This window comes from Oncorhynchus mykiss, chromosome 17 (genome assembly GCF_057628025.1).
Source record: "Oncorhynchus mykiss isolate SJ-2025 chromosome 17, ASM5762802v1, whole genome shotgun sequence".
Lineage (NCBI taxonomy): Eukaryota > Metazoa > Chordata > Actinopteri > Salmoniformes > Salmonidae > Oncorhynchus > Oncorhynchus mykiss.
In genome coordinates this window covers 66,450,581-66,468,101 of record NC_143038.1, presented here as the reverse complement: position 1 = coordinate 66,468,101, position 17,521 = coordinate 66,450,581, and the positions used below count along the sequence as shown (strand labels likewise).

Genomic DNA, 17,521 nt, shown 5'->3' with positions numbered 1-17,521 from the left:
TATCACATGTATTACTGGTAGCTAAATGTGTTTATCCACTTGTACCAGGCGGCTACTCCAAGCAGCCAAGAAGGCCAACCAGACTGGCCATTTCATCTGGGTGGGCTCAGACAGCTGGGGCTCAAAGATCTCTCCAGTGTTACACCAGGAGGAAATGGCAGAGGGAGCAGTCACCATCCTGCCCAAACGCCAGTCCATCAGAGGTGAGGGGGAACAGAGACATCTTTAAGGTTGCTGGGGAAAACTTTTAGATTGGCAGATTGATTTGGTTGATTGACTGAATGATTGCTTGCTTAATTAGTAAATTAATTGTTGGGGGGATGTAAGGTGAACAAAGAAAGCTTTTAGGTTGCTGCTATGAACTTTTAGATTTGCTGTCCCCACCTCTGTCATGATCTACTCAGTCTGCCAGCCAAGTCAAAAACATAGTTAAAAGTGTTACCCCAATGCTCCATTACATTCCACCACATGTCAATAACTGTATTGGCAAGGACACTGTTGCCAGAGTGAGTGCACTGATGATGACAATGATGTGATCGATCTCTTCCAGGGTTTGATCGTTACTTCATCAGCCGCACACTGGAGAACAACAGGAGGAATATCTGGTTTGCTGAGTTCTGGGAGAACAACTTCGCCTGCAAGTTGAGCCGACACGCTTTGAAGAAAGGGTCCGGGCTGAAGAAATGTACAAGTAAGACAATTCTCCTTTCCTTTTCTAACAATTTTTTTTTTTAAATCTACCTTTATTTAACTAGGCAAGTCAGTTAAGAACAAATTCTTATTTACAATTAGGGTCTACAGGGGTACAGTGAGTTAACTGCCTTGTTCAGGGGCAGAATGACAGATTTTTACCTTGTCAGCTCAGGGATTCAAACCATTCAGGGATTCAAACTTTCGGTTACAGGCCCACATTGCATCTCTACTGATCTCAACTACCTTTAGAAAATGGTTAAGTTTCACAGGTAGAAACAGCTGTTTTCCTGACCATCTGACTTAACCAGGAAAACCCTCTGTCCTTATCATAGAATGATGTGGCCCTTGGCTTAAGTTACATGACGACATTTTGTACACCATCGAAAGCTATAGGTACAACATGAGCTAGATTAAAAATTATGATGATGAGGTATTATTTGGGCCTTGTGTTTTGGCTGAGTAGACCGTTTGCCTGTCCTCCTACCTGGAGATGGCAACAGAACAGGGTAGTAGCAGGTCTGTGTGGTTAAACATCTCTACTTCCAGGATTAATGCCATATGCTATCCAGATGTGTCCTGTTGTGTTCTGTCTTAGTGTCCTGGAGATTGTTTGATCGTCACAAATTCACCCCAGGCGTTCAATCTTGACTTGGAGCTCAATACCTTCTCTCTAGGTGTTCTAAGAATCCAGCTGTATGTGACATAAGGCTAGTGGTATGATAATGGTTTGAATTGCAATTAACAGCAAAATGCTAATATAGTCCCGTTATTCCCTACGGGTTTAAAATCAAATTATTCCTATTGTGATTTCTGTTGTCATATGTTCATATATAATGAGTCTTAAGAGGCCTGGGTAAGGCCAAAATGTCATAAATATGCCAACTTTGATGAATTATTACTCAAGTATGTTTTTAGATACACATGTCAAATATATGTAAACAATCCTTCCTCTAAAGGACAATTCTATGGATTACATTTTGTGAAAATCCCCTCAAATCATGTTTTTTTTTGTCTTTGGTTTGGACAGTCACTCAATTATAAAATGCAGTTACTGACATACAGTGCCTTGCGAAAATATTCGGCCCCCTTGAACTTTGCGACCTTTTGCCACATTTCAGGCTTCAAACATAAAGATATAAAACTGTATTTATTTGTGAAGAATCAACAACAAGTGGGACACAATCATGAAGTGGAACTACATTTATTGGATATTTCAAACTTTTTTAACAAATCAAAAACTGAAAAATTGGGCGTGCAAAATTATTCAGCCCCCTTAAGTTAATACTTTGTAGCGCCACCTTTTGCTGCGATTACAGCTGTAAGTCGCTTGGGGTATGTCTCTATCAGTTTTGCACATCGAGAGACTGAAATGTTTTCCCATTCCTCCTTGCAAAACAGCTCGAGCTCAGTGAGGTTGGATGGAGAGCATTTGTGAACAGCAGTTTTCAGTTCTTTCCACAGATTCTCGATTGGATTCAGGTCTGGACTTTGACTTGGCCATTCTAACACCTGGATATGTTTATTTTTGAACCCTTCCATTGTAGATTTTGCTTTATGTTTTGGATCATTGTCTTGTTGGAAGACAAATCTCCGTCCCAGTCTCAGGTCTTTTGCAGACTCCATCAGGTTTTCTTCCAGAATGGTCCTGTATTTGGCTCCATCCATCTTCCCATCAATTTTAACCATCTTCCCTGTCCCTGCTGAAGAAAAGCAGGCCCAAACCATGATGCTGCCACCACCATGTTTGACAGTGGGGATGGTGTGTTCAGGGTGATGAGCTGTGTTGCTTTTACGCCAAACATAACGTTTTGCATTGTTGCCAAAAAGTTCCATTTTGGTTTCATCTGACCAGAGCACCTTCTTCCACATGTTTGGTGTGTCTCCCAGGTGGCTTGTGGCAAACTTTAAACAACACTTTTTATGGATATCTTTAAGAAATGGCTTTCTTCTTGCCACTCTTCCATAAAGGCCAGATTTGTGCAATATACGACTGATTGTTGTCCTATGGACAGAGTCTCCCACCTCAGCTGTAGATCTCTGCAGTTCATCCAGAGTGATCATGGGCCTCTTGGCTGCATCTCTGATCAGTCTTCTCCTTGTATGAGCTGAAAGTTTAGAGGGACGGCCAGGTCTTGGTAGATTTGCAGTGGTCTGATACTCCTTCAATTTCAATATTATCGCTTGCACAGTGCTCCTTGGGATGTTTAAAGCTTGGGAAATGTTTTTGTATCCAAATCCGGCTTTAAACTTCTTCACAACAGTATCTCGGACCTGCCTGGTGTGTTCCTTGTTCTTCATGATGCTCTCTGCGCTTTTGACGGACCTCTGAGACTATCACAGTGCAGGTGCATTTATACAGAGACTTGATTACACACAGGTGGATTGTATTTATCATCATTAGTCATTTAGGTCAACATTGGATCATTCAGAGATCCTCACTGAACTTCTGGAGAGAGTTTGCTGCACTGAAAGTAAAGGGGCTGAATAATTTTGCACGCCCAATTTTTCAGTTTTTGATTTGTTAAAAAAGTTTGAAATATCCAATAAATGTCGTTCCACTTCATGATTGTGTCCCACTTGTTGTTGATTCTTCACAAAAAAATACAGTTTTATATCTTTATGTTTGAAGCCTGAAATGTGGCAAAAGGTCGCAAAGTTCAAGGGGGCCGAATACTTTCGCAAGGCACGGTAAATACAGTGTATGAAGGAACACAACATACTGTAAAATATAATAGGCATTTACAAACATTCAATTCACATGTAGCAAATGTACATCCTTAAAATTCATGAAGCGAGCATATTTCATAGTCATGTTCTAATTGGCTTTCAGTAGAAGCCAACAAACGGAATACATTGTAAATGTGTGTTTGTTTAATCACACTGCTACATGGACCAGCAATCAAATTCTCGCAATATACTACAAAACTGTCAAAGGCTGCACGAACAGAAGAATTTCCTTCCCTTTTGTTTTCTATTAGGTACTGTTTGGGTTTTAAGTCGTTAGGCTAGCACTGCTGTTTCTGGGAGTGTATCAAGCCATCCAACTGGAAACTAACTATACAAGTGGATTAGAGGCCATCTCTACTCACCCAGGCCAGTAATTCAAAAATCAGCAATAGTGTGAGTTCAGTAAGCAGACATGTCTTAGGTATCTATTGGGAAAAATATGGCAAAATAAGATTTCAACAGATCAATATCATCAGTCTAAACAGAAGACTAATGCCAGTCACATCCTCTCAGTTCCACTATCTACTGCATTGCTTTTTCATGGATGAACTGGCTCCGTGTGAAGAAAAGATCTGGGAGAAGAAAAACCCCTTTCAGAAAGCCAAGGATATAGCTACAGATCTTTATCTTCATTTGATCACTATTGTCACAGATACTTTTCCTCTGAAGCAATACATGCAAATAGTAGTGCATTCCAAGGTTTAAAAAGGCTTCTAAAGTTTGTAATTTCCACTATGACAAGTCAGCAATAAGCTGAACGATCTGAGTAGGGATTGGAGAGATATAAATTGCAAACTGAAGGACAGGTTTTGTGTCAGTCTCAGTCACATTGTCTTTTAATGTTGAACTAAGCTTGCTTGATGACTTCATTCACTAGAAGTACCTGGAGGAGGAAGGGTTGGGGAACTGGGACATCAACCTTGACTCATCAGCTCATTGACTCATCAACTCATCCATGCATGGGCGTTACACACTGAGATAGATTGGTCTTGAGGCGTAGATGGAGTAAAGAGGTCAATCGGACTGACCAAAACAATGGAATTGCCATGGAAACGTGTGAGGGAACGGGCCAATGGGGAAAGATCCCTATTCTCCTCATTGCCCCCCAACAAAATTAGCCTACATTTAGGCTATTGTTTATATGTGTATTTCACACTATGATGAGGTAAAAATCAGCATATAAAATTTGTATGGTTGTCAACCCCAACATATGTTAATGTCATCATCCCCAATCAACTGCCCTACAGTTAAAAAATACTTTGACTACCAGCAACAATTTATGTATACAAACGGGAGTTAGCATTTAGCAGTAACTTCCTCTAAACCTGAAAAGGGACAACTTCTAAATGTTATGCAGCAAAATAAATAACATTGTGGGCCTGTTACAATACATAAATCATGATGGATTTGACAAATATCCACTTTGTTTGATTAGATTTGTTGAATGTGCGCCAGCCTGGTCAATGGAACAGTCTGCATTCCATTTACACATTTACCGCATAAATTCTGGCATAGCTGCTCTGGAATAGTGATACAAACTCAACAGGCATGTTATTGTGAGGGGGTAAATCATGTGTGCCAGAATGTTATTCTTTGACACTTCTTGACATCTGCATTGCTCCCTGTGGCTGAAAGCCTTGGTCTCATATGGATGTCATGACATGACAGTTGGAAGCCTGCATTGTCTTTTTCATCTAAAAAGTTACAATGTGCTTGGAAAATGGAGACATCAAGAATGTCATAAAGTAAACATTGCTATAGACACCCAGCAGTTTTGGAGACATTGTCTCGTTTGCTAGCAAAGAGATTTGCACTAGCTAATTAATAGTAAATAGGTCAATTGTTTCACCTCACGTTTAGCAAGAGGATTAGCTAGCTACCTAAAATTGCTTACAGTTAGTTAGGAATCGATTCTACACATTTTTCTAGCTACAGTAGCACTAACCTGTCTCTAAAAATGAGAATGTGTCTTTAGTTGTTTATATTTTCCCATTGTGAGGCACGTTCATGCCTAATTGGGGTGGCAGGTAGCCTAGTGTTTTGAGCATTGGGCCTGTAACTGAAAAGTTGCTGGATCGAATCCCTGAGTTGACAAGGTAAAAATCTATTGTTCTGCCCCTGAACAAGGCAGTTAACCCACTGTTCCCTGGTAAGCTGTCATTGTAAATAAGAATTTGTTCTTAACTGACTTGCCTAGTTAAATAAAGAAAATATCCACGTTCTATGAGTATTGTACAGGACTAATCAATACATATGGAAAAATAGACACATCCAACTAGTTCAGGTGCCTGAGAGAACCAAATTAATGATGATTTTGCTCATTGCTTGGGGTGAACAAAATAGCTAAATGTGCGGAGAAAAATCCGGATAAGATGAAGATCTGATGAAGAGCTTTGCCATGTGAAAAGGCTGTGAAGGATTTATGTGAGTGACAGTCTGAGTTAAATACCTTGCCTGCACAGCTCTGTTTGCCAGAAATATGATGGGGTGTTGTTTTTCTAAGGCTGTGTGGAAGTTTGTTGACGTAGCAGAAAGTCATAAACTTCTTTGGCTTTGCAATCCCCTCTCAACGTGCAACGTTTCAGGAATTCTCCAGGTGCCTCTGGTGGTGCTGGCGAAGGCTTTGCACCTGTCTTCAAGGTGCTAAGCAGACCACATGGGGTATGAGTGAAGAATAATCAATGTCCTGGGAGGGCTCTGTGTGCTCACAGTGATCAAAGAGAGAGCGAGCGTGTGAGTGACTGGTAGACTAGTCTTTTATCTGTGAATGAGTGAAATACACAGCTGATATTGATTAATGTGGAGAGGAGCAGGAAGGTAGAACGGGTCCCAGCTCCCTTTCCTGGGGTTTGATGCCTCTGTCTAATTAATACAGGGGAGAACAGCATGCAGCATAGCAACACACAGCAAGCAGCATAGCAACACAGACACAATGGCTGAGTCCTTTGCCATAACCATGTGATATTACCACAATAAGTTATGGTTTTAATTCACCAACTTATGTCATATGAGATCCAAAATGGTCTCACGTGTCTCTAATGAACAGTTTGTAAAATGTTTACAACATCCTGTTTTTTTATCCATGTGTTCCAGCTTGCAGGTTTTGAGTTGGCAACTTCAGGACAGATGATTTTGAGATGGCAGAGTCAGGACAGACGAATTGGGAATGTTCATCAACTTAAACATCCTACATTTTCCCAAGGCACACATAGGGGGAGATGTTCTCATGTGAAAAAATGGATGAAGATTGACTATGGATGAAGTTCATGTTTTTATCGACGATGAAGGGAGATGTGGCCTGGTGCCAAACCCGAGCATGCAGAGGTTAACAGGGTCAGAGCCGACCCAGAATCACTAACTCCTTTCTGTGGCACCCTGGTAGAGGGACACGACCTTGCTGTGCTGCTGCTCTTAGTCTGAAAGGATTTCTCTGAAGGCAGCGAGCCAGCCTTGGGAGTGCGTGGGCATGCTCCGACTCTGCAATGAGATGAGCGGCTTTGCTAGGAAAGAGAGGCAATACCAAGTGTGTGTGTGTGTGTGTGTGTGTGTGTGGGCCACCATACCTCAGCCTGAGAGAGATATACTATATCACTCCCTCTCTCGCTCCTGGGTTGACCCACAGCCCAACCGCATCAGCCAACCTGTGGCAATATTTAGAGAACTTGGGGCTAAAATGTTCTATCTGGATATTTGTCAAAATGTAGTTATTGACATAGCATTGTTCTATTCAATGTTCTCTACCTATATTATACACCATTTCATGTTAAGGTCAAAATAATACACAATAGAAATGGCTAAAACCATTCAAACCCATGGGGGTTCAGAACTTCAAAGCCAATTATCTCAGAATCATCTATTTATTTACTTTTACCCTTTTTTTCTCCCCAATTTCGTGGTATCCAATTGGTAGTTACAATCTTGTCTCATTGCTGCAACTCCTGTACGGACTCGGGAGAGGCGAAGGTTGAGAGCCATACGTCCTGCGAAACACAACTCAACCAAGCCGCACTGCTTCTTGACACAATGCCCACTTAACCCAGAAGCCAGCCTCAACTGTTTTTGCAGATAGAACCTTATAGTCCTAAGCTTTCGATTTGTCTGTCCAATTTTGGTGCATGTGGCGCTCAATTACCACAGTTTACCACAATTATCACAGCCGTAACCTGGTTCTTTATTTATTTCATAGATGCATAAGCTTTAGTTTTTTGCTGTGGCAAACTGATATATGGCAGATGAAATATGACTGAAAGAGAGCTATCGATTTGGGGCTAGCAAGCTTTTAAGTTGAAGTGGTTCTGCTAAGATCAGAAAATTGTCTGGCACCAATATCAGGACAGCGTTGCAAGAGGAATGAATTAGAGTGATGCAACACGGTTTCTGCAGAGAAAATCAAGAATCAATTCTTTCCATGAAACAAATTACCAGAGAGAGCTGCAACTATAGCAAAAAATACCTAAAATATCAAATAAATATGTTTCAATACAGACATACTTGACATAGCACATTCCTTATCTATACTGTATATCATACAGTGTACATATCAGGCTATTACTATGCATAGTACATATTCTAATACTAGGCATAGTACCTATTCTATTACTAGGCATAGTACATATTCTAATACTAGGCATAGTACCTATTCTATTACTAGGCATAGTACATATTCTATTACTAGGCATAGTACCTATTCTATTACTCTGCATAGTACATATTCTATTACTAGGCAAAGTACCTAGTCTACTACTAGGCATAGTACCTATTCTATTACTAGGCATAGTACCTATTCTATTACTAGGCATAGTAGCTATTCTATTACTAGGCATAGTAGCTATTCTATTACTATGCATAGTACCTATTATATTACTAGGCATAGTACCTATTCTATTACTAGGCATAGTACATATTCTATTACTAGGCATAGTACCTATTCTATTACTCTGCATAGTACATATTCTATTACTAGGCAAAGTACCTAGTCTACTACTAGGCATAGTACCTATTCTATTACTAGGCATAGTACCTATTATATTACTATGCATAGTAGCTATTCTATTACTATGCATAGTACCTATTCTATTACTAGGCATAGTACCTATTCTATTACTAGGCATAGTACCTATTATATTACTAGGCATACTACCTATTCTATTACTCTGCATAGTACATATTCTATTACTAGGCAAAGTACCTAGTCTACTACTAGGCATAGTACCTATTCTATTACTAGGCATAGTACCTATTATATTATTATGCATAGTACCTATTCTATTACTAGGCATAGTAGCTATTCTGTTACTATGCATAGTACCTATTCTATTACTAGGCATAGTACCTATTCTATTACTAGGCATAGTACATATTCTATTACTAGGCATAGTACCTATTCTATTACTCTGCATAGTACATATTCTATTACTAGGCAAAGTACCTAGTCTACTACTAGGCATAGTACCTATTCTATTACTAGGCATATTACCTATTATATTACTATGCATGGTACCTATTCTATTACTAGGCATAGTAGCTATTCTATTACTATGCATAGTACCTATTCTATTACTAGGCATAGTACCTATTCTATTACTAGGCATAGTACCTATTCTATTACTAGGCATACTACCTATTCTATTACTAGGCATAGTACCTCTTCTATTACTAGGCATAGTACCTATTATATTACTAGGCATAGTAGCTATTATATTACTAGGCATAGTACCTATTCTATTACTAGGCATAGTACCTATTCTATTACTAGGCATAGTAGCTATTCTATTACTAGGCATAGTACTTCTTCTATTACTAGGCATAGTAGCTATTCTATTACTAGGCATAGTACCTATTCTATTACTAGGCATAGTACGTATTCTATTACTAGGTATAGTAGCTATTCTATTACTAGGCATAGTACCTATTATATTACTAGGCATAGTACCTATTATATTACTAGGCATAGTACCTATTATATTACTAGGCATAGTACCTATTATATTACTTGTTATTTTTATCTGAGTCTTTATTATTGATTATTGTACTACAATAGTTAAGGTAGTTAGCACACAAGCATTTTTCTGCACCTTTTATACCTGCTGTAAACTGTGGGCGTGGCCAATACAATTAGATTTGATTATATGTGAAATGAATAAAGAAAACATTTTACAGTATTCTCCTGCTGGAATGCTTTAAATCCATAGCTATTAGGTTTGCAATGGGTGAAAATACAATATATTTCCATGTACATGAGGTTTGATCATAATTCATCAAAACTCAAAACTACATTATTGTCCAAACAGACCCACCTATACTGAGACTAATTTCCCTAGTAGATTTATGCTTACACACAAGACCGTCAATCTTGTTCTGTATCAAAAACAATTCTCCCCCAAACAACCCTTACACAACATGGTATTGTAGAAAAACAGAAACAAGCAATGGTTGCTTCCTAGGCAACCTACATATAATTACATCTGATTAATTGTCGCTTATGTAACATATTACCTATACATCACTTATGAGATGTAATTCTATGTAATATACTGTATATGACATGTTTATACATCACATAAATATTATACTGTATATGTCACTGGACATTTTTCAAACAGGAAGTGAAGAACAACAATAATCCATGTATTCCTAGAAAGAAGAAAAATAGTGATTCCTCTGAGGAGAAGACCCTACACTCCACATATTGGAATTTATTGGCTCCTCGGCAGTGGTCTAGCTAAACATTTACCTTCCAGCTAATTGTGAGAAGTATCAGGAAGGAGGGGCCAGTCAGTCAGTGCATCAAGGCCTTTGACGCTAGCCTAACGGAAGGGTAATGTATTTTTCTCTATGACGCCTGGCCCTTTGCCACGCCTTCCATTACAAGGTCCTACTGTTCTTAAGTGCTTCAAACAGAACTGGCTTAGCCGCGTACTCAACTTTGCTGACTTACTTTACACTAAGTTCCTAACATTTCAGATTGACAAAGAACTAGCAGTATAACTGTGGACCCTGGCATAGTGAAAGCATACAGTCTCAGTACATAGAATCCAGTTGGTGGTAATTAAATAGGCACAGGTTGTCCCAAATAGCGCCCTAATTCCTATCTAGTAGACTTTATAGGTAATCGGGTGCCATTTGGGACACAACCATTGGTATAAAGTATTTTCCAAACATTACCTGCTGTCTTTGTCTGCCTGTATGTCTCTTCAGCCTCTTCTCAGAGCAAAACATATTATGTTTGACTCAAATCCATGCCACTCCATTTAGTGTGATTGTCACTTTATATTAGGTTACATTACATTGACTAGAAGTAACATAGTAAATGTAAATCGGGGACTTTCAAATTAGTATCATATGTTACGTTTGGTATGGACAGTAGGATACTTAAGGCAAAATGTAATGCGAATGTCTAGCGACCCAAAGGTTGCGTGTTCGAATCTCATCACGGACAACTTAGGCATTTTAGCTAATTAGCAAATTTGCCACTACTTACTACTTTTTATCTACTTTGCAACTACTTAGCTAACTCTCTTACTACTACTAGGGTTGCTTAGCTGACCCTTCCCCTAACAATAACCCTTTAACCTAACTCCTAACATTAATCCCTAACCTAACATAGCATATCCTACTGAAGCAGTTGCACGTAATATATCATACTAAATGGTTCAAATGCGATAAAGACCGAGGAAACTATACGTCCTTCCATTTTTCTTATTGTATGACCGCTATCACATTGGTAGGCCAATGTAATGTAACTTCACATAAAGTAACATGTCATACTAAATGGAGTGGCATGGAATTTTGAGAGCAGGTTGCTCTCTTGCTGTCTGTTTCTGTACCTTCTCATCAGCCATCTTCACACCGGAGTAACCATAGGTCATACAGCTCACAAAACCGATGACAGTGTTTAAGTAGATAAGTGTAAAGCTTTTTTTTCCCCCAACAAAGGACCCACTTTGCCCTTTAAAGTGGACTCATATTTTTGATAAGCCACCACAGCAGATGGAATACCAATCAGTAATCATGTAGTACCAGATTGATGAGCATTTCAAATACACATTTAGAAGATACAATTCAATCTGGGTCTAATGATTGCTTCGCAGCATTCATGGTAGTGTGTGCTTGACAAAGCTAACAATGGAGAAATTGAGTACCAGCAAAAATAAGTTATTTTCCTCCTTAATTTGCAAGTCCAAGAACCATCACTGTATGGAAGCTACTCATGTGGTCACCACCTGAGTGTAATAATCACCTACTGTTAGGATCAACACAATAGGAACTCAATTTTAACATAACATGTTATTCGTCATAATATTCAAGACGTGTAGGCCTACCTGTTATTGTATTTCTGTATTATTTCCTATACTATCACATGTAACATTGCTCATATGCTTGGGATCACCTTTCTATTAAGCTTAAGGTGATACTAGGGTTGGTGACCAGTGGTATAACGTATTGCATTTCTCAGATACCTAACTTGGTTGTCGCTCTGCTCTACAGATCAGGAGCGGATAGGGAAGGACTCCAACTATGAGCAAGAGGGGAAGGTGCAGTTTGTTATCGATGCAGTCTATTCCATGGCCCATGCGCTGCACAACATGCACAGGGAACTCTGTCCGGGGAAGGTGGGCCTTTGCTCCAGGATGGATCCCATCAATGGCACTCTACTGCTCAAACACATCCGCATGCTCAACTTCGCAGGTCAGCCACCTACTTTGTACACACACACACACACACACACACACACACACACACCACCACACCATTTCTATCAGATTTGTGATGTTTTTCTATGATTATTTAATAAAATGGGATTAATTACACGATTTGAAATATTTACAAACAATTGAAGACATCTCTAAACTGAGAGGAGAGGAGAGGAGAGGAGAGGAGAGGAGAGGAGAGGAGAGGAGAGGAGAGGAGAGGAGACTAAAAACCATTCAGAGTAACACATTGTCAAGAGAGGGCCTCTTGAAGAAATAGAGGAAATATCTTTTGGGGTTTTACAGAGATTCATTTCAAATGGATTAAACGGAGAGAGAACAATGCTGCTTGCTGGAAAATCTAGAAAACTCCTTGAAGGGGGACAGTCCATTGAAATACATACTCCTGGGAATATTTTTGGGATCAATGTTTGGCAAAACATCCAAGAAAACACTATTATTGAATACATTTATTACAAAAGATGCAATGGTGTATGTGAGAAACATGTATCTCCTAAGGAGGAGATATGAAACCAACAACTGCATGTGTTTTTCCTGGCTTATTTGAAGACACCAAGGAAAACTACACCAACTACACTAACAACAAGATCAGTTGTAGCAGGTACCCCAATCTTTTTGTAGACACTGTGCGACACAAGTGGGCTACTTCTGGGTTACACTCAACTTCCTCCTGTTGCATCATAAGCAGCACACATCAGTATGTTTAACATGGAGAACCAACCCACTGGGGCTATGGGAATAGCAGACTGGAGGGTCATTTATCAAAGATAATATTTATCTCCTCACCAGATACATAAATTAGTCATCAAAATACCTCCAAAGGATACATAAAAAAAAAAAGATCGCTTGGAAACAAAAATCATATGACAGATTGGTGAGAGCAGTTTAAAATGCTTTTTTTGTTTCACTTGTAATGAATTGTTCCAGAGGCCACAGCCAGTGCTGTTTGTTGTTGTTGTCGTTGGGTTCAAGGTCTCCGCTGAGATTTAATTACAACCCAGTCTCAGTTTTAACCGCAGAGGGTCTGATGTGTCAATCCTCTTATGCATCCAGGATAATGCACAAACGTCAAAAAAGGTCAAACGTCAACAGCATCACAAAAGCAAAGCATTGGTAGTGTAATTAGTCACAGTGAGGTGGCCATATCTGTGGCAGGCTGACAATCATCACCAATCTTATCTAGGAATATTGGCCTCAGTGGACTATCGCAACATCTCTACTCTCACAGTAGCAGAGAGAACCCCTCTTTGTTCAAGTGTGAGGATGCTTATCCTTCTGTCATTTCAAAAAGTATGTACTAAGTAGGTTCTTTGATGTCTTGCTCTGCTTCTTCTTATAGAAACCACAAGCAGTATGACAGTGGTTAAGACCTGGCATAGACATTTGTAATAGTTAGTAGAAAGTATTTTTCAATTATACAAAATTCAATAGTGTTGATGTCAGCCACTCAGTTCTAAGACAGAGGGCATATTTCTATAAATCATTAACCTTCATGCTTTACCCTTCCCAATGTATCCTCTGATACTTTTTTTTGTCTATTCTAAAACATCCACTTCTCAAATGTTTAATTTTGGCTCGCTCAGTAGCCGTCAATGCCTCAACAGACAAAGCAAAGGTATCAAACATTTTTCAACCTCACTCTAGCCCCTGGTCCCAACCTCTCCCAGCACATTCTTCCATCTTGTGCCCACTTCTTCCTTTGATGCTCCAAAGACTGGCAAGAAACTTCAATGAGCTGCGATTGAATGAAGCTTCCCATCAGTGTTCTGAGTCTGCTGCTATCACGTCTGAGAAATAGTGTTTTCTTTTTGTCTTTTAACTCTACTGCAGACAGAATGCAGTGGGCCTTTTGACTGTCAGTCTCCACAGACACTGCAGTTGTGACTATGGAACAAAGGCAAAGCACTGTGGGTTTTTCCCTCTCAGCGTGCTTCTTTTCCCCTCTTCTCAGGGAAGTGCCAATTCTTCATTGTTGTGTGTCTCAGACACTGCCAATTGAAATTGTAAAAAAAAATCTGCATGCCATCAGATGTTCTCTTTTTTTTTTACATGAACTTGAAGAACAAGGCTTCACGTCAGTTAAGGCGCATAAAAAAGAAGGCCTTACATACAGCATCGAAGTCAGCCAATGACTGTACACTAAACATACAGTACATACCTATATTGCTGGCTTATAATTACAAATGGGGAAACAGGAATGTAAATGTTAGTTTAAAAGAATGTAATCTGAACTAGTTCCTACCTCATATTGTTTCTAAATTACATGGCAAGGTACATTAAATACTGTATCATGAGTACATCAACATTTTGATTCTAATAGGTGAACTCTGAGGACATTAACTGGTGTCCACTTCTTTCACTTCTTTCATGAGTATGGTCTCTGGGTATGATAGCCCAGCTTGAGAGTACTAGAGAAGATAGCAAAGGTTAATTTAGTGAAAACTATTAGAGAGAGAGAGAGGACCTCAACATGACAGCAGGACATATTGCCCAAGCCGTGAGCAGAGCAACAGGCCCAACCCCCACTCTTACATCTGCCCAAGCCCCATCCTGTGACCTAAGAGGTATGTATCAGATGCTCAATATGCTCTGCTCACACCTACTGTGATGGTCCCGGTCTAAACCACACAAAAACAACATTAGACACTATGGAACACAAAGCTTTTACTATCTGATCCTGGAATATACAAGATCTGAGGTCATCTGCCTTTGGCCTAAAGAGCATAAACCCAGACTTAATCAAAGAATATTGGAAATACAGGCATTGTCATCCTACAAGAAACATGGTATAAAGGAGACGGACCCACTGGTTGCCCTCTAGGTTACAGATAGCTGGTAGTCTCATCCACCATACTACCAGGTGTGAAACAGGGAAGATACTCAGGGGGTATGCTAATTTGAAATAGAGCAGGGCTAACCCACTCTATTAAATTAATCAAAACGGAAACATTTTACATCTGTCTAGAAATTAATAGGGAAATTCTCTCAACAGAGGAAAATATCTTTGTGGGCTACCTATATCTCCCCAATAGAATCCCCATACTTTAACTTTAACAGCTTCTCCATCCTAGAGGGGGAGATCAACAATTTCCGGGCTCAAGGACATGTACCAGTCTGTGGAGACCTAAATGCCAGAACTCAACAAGAACTGGGCAATAACTGGAACCCTCAGCACACAGGGGAACAAACACATACCTGGAGGTGACAGCATTCCCTCCCCCATATGCCCCCCTAGACACAACTAAGACAACAAAAACGGGTCACAGCTCCTGCAGCTCTGTCTGGCGCTGGTATGTACATAGTCAATGGTAGGCTTCGAGTGGACACCTATGGTAGGTACACCTATAGCTCATCTCCTGGCAGTTGTACTGTAGACTACTTTATTACTGACCTCAACCCCGAGTCTCTCAGAGTGTTCACAGTCAGTCCACTGACACCCCTATCAGATCACAACAAATCACACTCTTCTTGAACAGAGCTGTGCTCAATCACGAGTGATCAAAGCTAAAGGAATAGAATAATATTAAGAAATGCTATAGATGGAAGGAAAAGGGTGTGGAAATCTACCAAAAAACAATTAGGCAAAAACAAATTCAATCCCTTCTAGACAATTTCCTGGACAAAAGGTTTTACTGTAATTTTGAAAGTGTAAACTCGGCAGTAGTAAACATAAACCATGAACCTGACCTCTCAGCTTCCCTAGCAAATCTAAAACGTTCAAGCAGACAAGCTAAGAAAATTAACAACAATGACAAATGGTTTGATGAAGAATACAAAAACCTAATAACTTTTTTTTAAACCTATCCAACCAAAAACCTTAAAACAATACAGAAATACACTAGGGGAAAAGAAGTCAGAAATCTGTCAAGAATCCGTATAATCTAACCACTTCTGGGAAACTCTAAACAAACAACAACATGACGAGTTATCTACTCAAAATGAAGATGTATGGATACACCACTTCTCCAATCTTTTTGGCTCTGTAACAAAGAACAAACAGCAAACACATATACATGATCAAATACAAATCTTAGAATCAACTATTAAAGACTACTAGACCCCACTGGATTCTCCAATTACATTTAATGAACTACATGACAAAATACAGACCCAAAAAGGCCTGTAGGGTTGATGGTATCCTAAATGAAATGATAAAATATACAGACAACAAATTACAATTGGTTATATTTAAACTCTTTAACATCTGACATATTCCCCAATCCACAAAAGTGGAGACAAATTTGACCCCAATAACTACCGTGGGATATTCTTCAACAGCAACTTTAGGAAAATCCTCTGCATTATCATTAACAGCAGGCTCGTACAATTCCTCAGTGAAAACAATGTACTGAGCAAATGTCAAATTGGCTTTTTACCAAATTACTGTACGACAGACCACATATTCACCCTGCACACCCTAATTGACAAACAAGCAAACCAAAACAAAGGCAAAGTCTCATGCTTTGTTGATTTTAAAAAAAAGCTTTTGACTCAATATGCCATGAGGGTCTGCTATACAAATTGATGGAAAATGGTGTTGGAGGAGAAACATACAACATTATAAAATCCTTTTACACAAATAGCAAGTGTGCGGTTAAAATTGGTAAAAACACACTTCTTTCCACAGAGCCAGAGGGAGATAGGGATGCAGCTTAAGGGATGATAGGGATGCAGCCTCTTCAACATATAAACTCAGCAAAAAAAAAGAAACATCCTCTCACTGTCAACTGCATTTATTTTCAGCAAACTTAACATGTGTAAATATTTGTATGAACATAACAAGATTCAACATCCGAGACATACACTGAACAAGTTCCACAGGGGGGGGGGGGGGGTTCAAAATCAAATGTAGCAGTCAGTATCTGGTGTGGCCACCAGCTGGATTAAGTACTGCAGTGCATCTCCCCCTAATGGACTGCACCAGATTTGCCCGTTTTTTCTGTGAGATGTTACCCCACTCTTCCACCAAAGCACCTGCAAGTACATTGCCTCTGGCCCTAGCACTCACCCTCCAATACAACAAGTCCCAGACGTGCTCAATGGGATTGAGATCCTGACTCTTCGCTGGTCATGGCAGAACACTGACATTCCTGTCTTGCAGGAAATCATGCACAGAACGAGCAGTATGGCTGGTGGCATTGTCATGCTGGAGGATCATGTCAGGATGAGCCTGCAGGAAGGGTACCACATGAGGAAGGAGAATGTCTTCCCTGTAATGCATAGCTTTGAGATTGCCTGCAATGACAACAATCTCAGTCCGATGATGCTGTGACACACTGCCCCAGACCATGAAGAGCACTTTTTCCCAGTCCTGTCTGGTCCAACGATGGTGGGTTTGCCCTCAGTCCAGCCTCTCTCAGCCTATTGCGGACAGTCTGACCACTGAGGGA

General features: G+C 39.8%; 1 protein-coding gene across 1 annotated transcript in view; it reads left to right on the top strand.

The window, feature by feature from the left end:
* The window catches only part of LOC110494726 (metabotropic glutamate receptor 4-like), a 273,107-nt gene that overhangs the window by 209,572 nt on the left and 46,014 nt on the right, over positions 1 to 17,521 (top strand). Inside the window, exons 5-7 of the mRNA XM_090206402.1 lie at positions 49 to 203; positions 551 to 691; positions 11,908 to 12,108. Of these exons, the coding sequence (XP_090062528.1) occupies positions 49 to 203; positions 551 to 691; positions 11,908 to 12,108 (497 nt within the window). The remainder of the gene's footprint in view (positions 1 to 48; positions 204 to 550; positions 692 to 11,907; positions 12,109 to 17,521) is intronic.